This window comes from Microtus ochrogaster, chromosome 10 (assembly GCF_000317375.1).
Source record: "Microtus ochrogaster isolate Prairie Vole_2 chromosome 10, MicOch1.0, whole genome shotgun sequence".
Lineage (NCBI taxonomy): Eukaryota > Metazoa > Chordata > Mammalia > Rodentia > Cricetidae > Microtus > Microtus ochrogaster.
In genome coordinates, this window is record NC_022016.1 from 64,245,030 (window position 1) to 64,252,595 (window position 7,566).

General features: G+C 41.4%; 1 protein-coding gene across 1 annotated transcript; it reads left to right on the forward strand.

The window, feature by feature from the left end:
- Positions 1-764: 764 nt before the first annotated feature.
- LOC101999975 (olfactory receptor 2A12-like) lies at positions 765-1,727 on the forward strand. The gene has a single exon (XM_005353352.3). It carries the CDS (start codon positions 780-782, stop codon positions 1,725-1,727), a length of 948 nt encoding a protein of 315 aa, XP_005353409.1. The 5' UTR covers positions 765-779.
- Positions 1,728-7,566: the final 5,839 nt, after the last annotated feature.

A 7,566-nucleotide genomic window follows, 5' to 3' on the forward strand; every position in this document is an offset into this window, starting at 1 on the left:
ACTATATTATTATTCATATGATTCTGTGTGCTGCTATGTTTCCTTTGTCTACTTGTTTACTCTCTTTTTGTATATCTGTGGAATATGTGTGTTTCTCTCTCTCTCTCTCTCTCTCTCTCTCTCTCTCTCTCTCTCTCTCTCTCTGTGTGTGTGTGTGTGCATGCGTGTGTTCACAGACTAACACAGGATCCTTCCTCAATTGTTCTCCACTTACTCATTAAGGCAGGGTCTTTCAACTGAACCCAGAGCTTTATCATTTCAGTTAGTGTAGCTAGCCTGCTCGCTCTCAGCATCAATCTCTACTTTCCCAGAGGTGAAATGAGGCTATAAGACTACATACAACATGTCATGTGTCACATGGTGTTTCCAGGAGTTATGTGAGATGCTTTAGATATTCATAATAATCTAGAGACATGAGTGTCATCAGCCTCATTTGATAGATGAAGAGACTAAGGCATGAGAAGGTTCAGTAACTTGAGAGGTGTGCACAGAAACTGAACAGTGTGCTCAGAAACATACCCCAGTCTTTCTTTTCTTAATTCAAAAGTACTATTTTTATTCATTTTATGAATGTAGGTTTTTGTTCACAAGCATGTTTGTGCATCATGTATGTGTCATGCATGTAGAGGTCAAAGAGGGAGTCAAATCCTTGAAACTGGAGTCACAGACAGCTCTGAGCAATCTGGTTCCCTGAAACAGCAGTCAGAGCTCTTAACCTTTTAGCGATCTCACCAGTCCAGTGACTCATAGATGAATGTGATTCTCTTACAGGACCCACCATGTGGATGATTCCAGGACAGAACCAAACCAGAGTTTCTGAGTTTATCCTGCTTGGCTTCTCCAGTGACCCCACAACCAACAGCATCCTCTTCATTGTGTTCCTTCTCATCTACCTGAGCTCAGTCCTGGGCAATGGACTCATCATCCTGCTGATCTGCCTGGACACACAGCTGCACACTCCCATGTACTTCTTCCTCTGTATACTCGCCATGGTGGATATGGGCTATGTCACTACCACCATGCCCCAGATGTTGGTGCATCTTCTTGCTCACTCTCACACCATCTCCTTTGCTGGCTGCTGGATGCAGATGTATGTGTTTAGTGCCCTGGGTATAACTGAGTGCACTTTCTTTGTTGTCATGGCTTATGACAGATATGTGGCCATTTGCTACCCACTACGCTATACTGTCATCCTCAACTGGGGACTGTGCGTACGGTTGGCATCTGGGTCTTTAGTCTGTGGTTTCCTCTCTGCTTTATTACATACATTCTTCACCATGAGTCTGCCATATTGTGGGCCCAACAAGGTCAACCACTACTTCTGTCAGGGTCCTTCAGTGCGTAGCCTGGCTTGCATGGATACCCACCTCATTGAGATGGTAGACCTGATCTTGAGTGTTTTGTTGGTTGTTACTCCAATTTCTCTCATTGTGGCCTCATACATTCATATTGCCATGGCAATTCTCAAGATCAAGTCTACCCAGGCCCGCTGCAAGGCTTTCTCTACCTGTGCTTCCCACCTGACTGTGGTCACATTCTTCTATGTTCCAGCCTCTTATATCTATATGAGACCCCACTCCAGCTACTCTCCTGAGCAAATCAAGCAGATATCACTCTTTTACAATGTCTTCACAGCCTTGCTCAACCCTGTGGTCTACAGTCTGAGGAACAAAGACATTAAAAGGGCATTTCTCAAGGTAATTGGACATAGTTCAGTGGACTACTGATCCAGGATTCATCAGAAGCTGGAGTAGAATATATTCTATTTAAGGAAGGTACAGTGTCTTTATTTATGTAACTGCCCTGTGCATTTGAACCAACATAGTACTTAACAGTAGGTAGATAAACCATTGTGAAACCAAGGTGGCTATATTTGTTAGGAGGCTACTTTAATTAAGAAACAACACCAAAAACCTCAATAATCTTTGTGAATTATAAGTGAAAATGCTCATTAGTTACTCTTGTTGTTAGCTGTAGGTTGGGAGTGACCTTCTCTTCTCTCACATCCACCTTGAAGCTGTTATGTGGACTGCACCTTCTATAACAGAAGGGAGCATGCACAAGACATTATGACTCACTGCGTGTCAAAAGTGACATATTGTTTACATCCATTCCACTTATTACCACAAATTATGTGGTCAACCCTTAATTAAGTGGTAAATCACTTAATGCTATTTTCTTCCTACCTAGAAGCAATTAGGATTGCATGGAATAGTCTGGTATATGTCGTTTCTCTACGATGGCCAGTAAATAACAGAGATACTGTAACCTATCATTGTACCACAGAAATAGTGTCATACATGAAGGCAATGAGGAACAATGACCGTGTTTTATGTAAGTGACATAGTAATGGAAACTGTTGCATGTCAAGCAATATTAACAAAGTGGTATATATAAGCAGTATGTGCTACCAACACTAAAATAAGTCAACAGTGTGCCTAACCTGGGAAACTTAGATATGTGACTTTGTGCATGAAATCAATGTATTCACCAATTGTGAGCAAATATGGTGAACTGCACATTGTATTCTCAAAGACACAAAACTTGACATTAATGGTCCTGGGTTCTCATCTCAACTTTGCTGACTTTGTTAGTATATGAATGATTTTGGCCAAATTACTTTGCTTGGATTTCACTTTATTAATCAATAAAATTAACACCTTGACTGTGTCTCCAAAGCCTGCTTGGACTCTGGGGTTCTCCATTCTCTTCTCTCTGTTCTCTCCCATGTGGGGACTTGGTAAGAAGGTAGCTGTCAGTGAGCTAATAAGAGGAAGAGATGCTCAGTAGATGTTGCTCATGCTGCCAGCTGACCTCAGAGGTGGTGGCTAATCTTGTCTGTCAATGTAACTGAGTTGTGAGACAGTTATAAAATTTATAATCACATTTCTCAGTGTACCTTTGGGGTGTTTCCACAGGCCTTGGGCATGTGGGTCAATCACCCAAGGGACAATGTATTCAGAAATTGCTCCGTCATTCCCAGCCACCCAAACATGAAATAATCACACAGAAATATATTATTTGCAGTACTGTTTGACCAATAGCTTAAGGGTCAGCTAGCTCTTACATCAAACCATAGCCTGGAAGAAATCTCTGAGGAAACAAAAGTAAAACCTCTTTTCCAAAGCAACACATCATTAGACCCAAATTTTAATTTCAAGATAACTTTAAAATATTTATGTTGGTTTAGCTTAATAGTCTGTAAAATGAAATGTCTCTCTGTACTTAGCTCATTCGCAGTCAAAAAATTCAAAGAAAACACAATATACATAATCCAGACCCTATGTTTATTTTCCATATTTGCATAGTTTATTTTTCTTTACTCCTCTAATCTATGACTGGCTGTACTCTGCCTCTTTGAAGACTTTGTTTTATTTATTTATTTTTAAAAAACCATTTACTTCTTTTTATAACTATTTCTTCTCTCTCCCAAGCCTACATACATTTATCCAACACTGTGACCCATTTAGTTGCCTTTTCCATATGGATTTGTCTTTATTGTGTGTGCATCTGTAATTATTTTTTGACCAGGAGTGCTTTTCTTTTTAAATGCTAAGTGGGTGTGGTTAGGACCAACTCCATGGCACTGCCTGTTGGCTCTGCCCAGTCCAACATGGCAGAGACATGTTCACTGTCTCTGAGAGCCATGCACATTGCACCAGCTCCAAGGTTGCAGTGGGTCTGTGTCACCATTAAGCAATTGTAGCATGCTGCTCACAGACTCCATTTAAGTGCTCAGCCTCCTGAAAGAGCCAAAGTTGTCCCTGCAACTAGCACAAATCAATAAGCTGCCTTTTCGAAATGTGCAGGATGGGGGGAGGGTTCTGCTAAAGCTAAATCAGGAAGACCTCTCTTAAAGAGGCTGCAGCACCCCTGTTTGCCTATAGCAAACAGAGCCCATCTAAAAAAAAAAAAGTGGCAGCTACCAAGAAGCCATGCATAACTCTGTTCTTTTGTGATTAGAACTCCTTACAAGCTTTCTCAGGTTTTATGTGGATGTAGTTAGCCCCACACTTGGCACCATTATGTAGGTGGGGGCTGCTCGTTTGTTCTCAGCTGTCTAGACACAAAATAATTACACAGAAACTACATTATTTGCAATACTGTTTGGCCAATAGCTTCAATGTATTTCAGCGAGCTCTTACATCTTAAATTAACCCATTTTTATTATTTTATATTTTACCACAGCTTGTAGTTTACTGGTACCAGAGCATGGCTTGCCTCTTCCTTCTCTGGCGACTACATTACGTCTCGCTACCTCCACTTATTCTCTCTGTATATCATTTCCAACCTGTCTATATTCTGTTAGGCCATTGACCAAAAGCAGCTTCTTTATTAACCAATGGCATTCATAGCAAACAGAGGGGAATTCCACATCAGGGAAAGATCTTCCCTACATATAGGTGGCAATCTCTAATGGCTGGGAGCACAGATGGAACAAAAAACAAAAAAAAAAAAAAAACAAAAAAAAACCTAAAAGACCAGCAGCAGGCAAGTTTTATTTTTCTTGGGTGGGTGTGACCTATACTATTGTCATACCCTGCACTACCAGACTTCAGCTGCTTTAGTCTTCAAAGTGAATTCACAAGGGCACTTCTTCTTAGCCTGTTTCACTGTAGACCTACCTCTGAGCTGGCAGATTTCCACCAGCAACACGACATGAGCTGTAAACACACATCAAATCAATTGTTTAGAAATGAGGATGTAGTCTGTTAAGTGAATGGAGAGGGTTCTCTGGTAGAGAAGAACGGAGGACAGAAGCATGAATGTCAAGAGTGAACAAGTAAGGTCTTGAAGTTAAGGAACTCGTGTTTAACTGATGGTTATTGATGAGAAGGACCTGGTTATAGAAAGAGCAGAAGAAACAAGGATAAGTCTAATTTAGGACATGACTTCCCCTTGTTCAAATAGCTGAGGGCTGCTGGGAGTGGTGACACACATCCCAGCGCTGTGGAGGCAGAGACAGGCTGACCTCTAAGATTTTGAAGCCAGCCTAGTCTGCATACAGAGTTCCAGGCCAGGCAGGGCTACACACTGAACACTCCCTCCCACCTCCTCCCCCCATCACATGCACACTCAGACACACATGCTGGAGGAAGGCCCTCATAGGCATGTAGAGTATGTAGGAGAGACAGAGATGAATCACAGGACAGGGCAGAGGCAGGGTCCATGAGGATCCTGAGATGCTGATTGGAGGCATGCTGCACTCTGAGGAATGATAACCTCTGGTGGGGAATATTTTGTTAAGCCGTAGTACTTTTGTTTGTAATTTCAGTTGTTTAACTCTATGAAGCTGTGATTCTTTGCCTATCTAGAACACCTGATAGTCTAATAAAGATCTGAATAGCCAATAGCAAAGATGGCTGCCATCCATGTGGCTGCCTAAGGTAGCATGCCGCATATTGCTTATATCCCAGATGTAATCATGCCACATGGTTTCTTTAAGATTAACTATACAGAGACTTCTCTCAACCCCATGTTATGAAGTTCAAGTTAACTTTTGTTACAAATATTACAGATTTTTAACCATATCCAATAAATGTATAAACCAATAATCTCTTTAGCTGTTCTGCTTTTTTTCCCTATCACACTTTTTTTTTTTATCATGGACATAGAGACTTGAAGTATGCCTGGGTCTGAAAAAGGGTGTCATAACCAATTTCCAAGGGCAGCCTTTCAATAAAGTAGGACAGCATTAATAACTATAATATTATCCATTCCCAAATCACATTTGAGTCTCTATTACATCAGATCCAATGGTCAGAAAGTACAGAGAAATTTTGGGGTGGGGGTGCCTTTGTAGCTGCCCCTGAATCCAATTCCCACAGGCACAGTGCTGCTGAGGTAAAGCAGCTCCTGGCTTCCATGCAGGGACTTTGGGTTTTTCAAAGCTGCCCACAAGCCCCAGACATTCCATTCTTCATCAGACATATTGGCCTCCCATGTCACCAGGGGTTGCTCAGGGCTCCAAGATCAGAACAGAGAATCTGGTAGTTCTGGTTGAATTCTCAATTAACCAGAACTTACCAGTGGGTCATGGGACATATCCCTTTGCCCTGACTGGGGAAGCACAGATCTCAACAGGTCCTCCATGTTCCCAGATAGAGTACCCCACAACCAGAATCCAACAACCAGGCATAAGAAAGTGGCATAGGAAGCTAGCTTTAAAAAAGCACCCATGACATACCAAAAAGGAGTCCTCCAAAAAAAACACAAACAAACAAACAAACAAAAACCACTCTTGCTATCTCCTTTTTTCATCAAGGCTGTTCAAGACAAGGGAGGGTTGCCAGAGCCAGAGTGAAGAGCCTAGCTCCAGAATTTGGGGTGCAATGGTCTTTATTTTCTCACTGGGGTCTCCAAATGTTAATCCTGAGATCCACAAGAAAAAAATCAGTTGTACAATTTTGAAACAAATTTGAAGTAACCTTTAATTAAACACTGACCAAGATGGACTTTGGTCAGGACCAATCTCTGGAATTCCCAGTAATTACCACAGGATACCTGTTGTAGTGGCTTTTGAGAAAGAAACAATACAGGCACCATATTTTCCCATGTGACTTTGATATTTTCCAAGAACTACAACTCCCAGGATACCTGGTCTTTGAACAGGTGGTGCTAACATGTGTGTGTGTGTGTGTTATATGTACATAGATATATACTGTATATATGTATATATATACTATATATATAATAATATATATATTAAAGAATGAAATGCTTTTGTATCCTTTATCACTATTTTTTTCTCATTGATGTCTAAAATGAACTGGGTACCAATGTACTGAGTCATAAATCTAACATCAGCAAATGTCAGTGTACACAGAGATATCTCTATCAGTTCATGAAGGCACAAGTAGGTTAATAAGGAAGTGGTCCAAGTAGTCTACTCCAGATGCATCCCTTCCAAAGCTTGAGCCTGTGTTCTTCAAGGGCAGATGCCTAGGGAGAAATAAGGAAAAGGAACAAACTCATGCTGACTTTATACACATTCTGTGTGACATGTGTGACCCACATGACAGTGGCCATGAGAGTACTGTGTCCTGTTTCAGGATGAGAAGAAACCCTTCTAGGAAACAGAGCATGTCCATGACATTTAGTTTAGAAAGAGGAATGTCTTCCAGGAAAGAGTCTATGTTGATGAGCACATTATGGCCATGGCTTAGTTACATGGTCATTAACATCCACGGAATATAATAGTAAAATCGGATAGAATGAGTATGGACAGATCTGTGGGTAGCCTTCTCAGAGATAGGTAAGAATGGTAAGATGTTTCTGTCTCATGTGGATCCCCATCAAAGGTGTCCTCAAGAGGAAAGGGTGTGAAGAATTAAGTGGATGGGATGGCATTCTCTGCAAACACCTGTGTGCCCCTTTCCCAGGCCATCATCTCACTGCTATTCATGGCCATCTTCACTCCTTCTCCAGATAAAAAAAACAGAAAACTTTTGAAAGCCAATTCTCACATGGTCCGTTAATGAGGCATTGTTATCTGGGGACCAATTAAGGAGTCCCTGCTTGTGAGAACTGTGGATCTGCTGGCTTCTCCTTTCTCCAAGCTCACTA

What these genes read in the sequence shown, in the direction of transcription:
- LOC101999975 (XM_005353352.3), top strand. Translation starts at nt 780, where the DNA reads ATGTGGATGATTCCAGGACAGAACCAAACCAGAGTTTCTGAGTTTATC.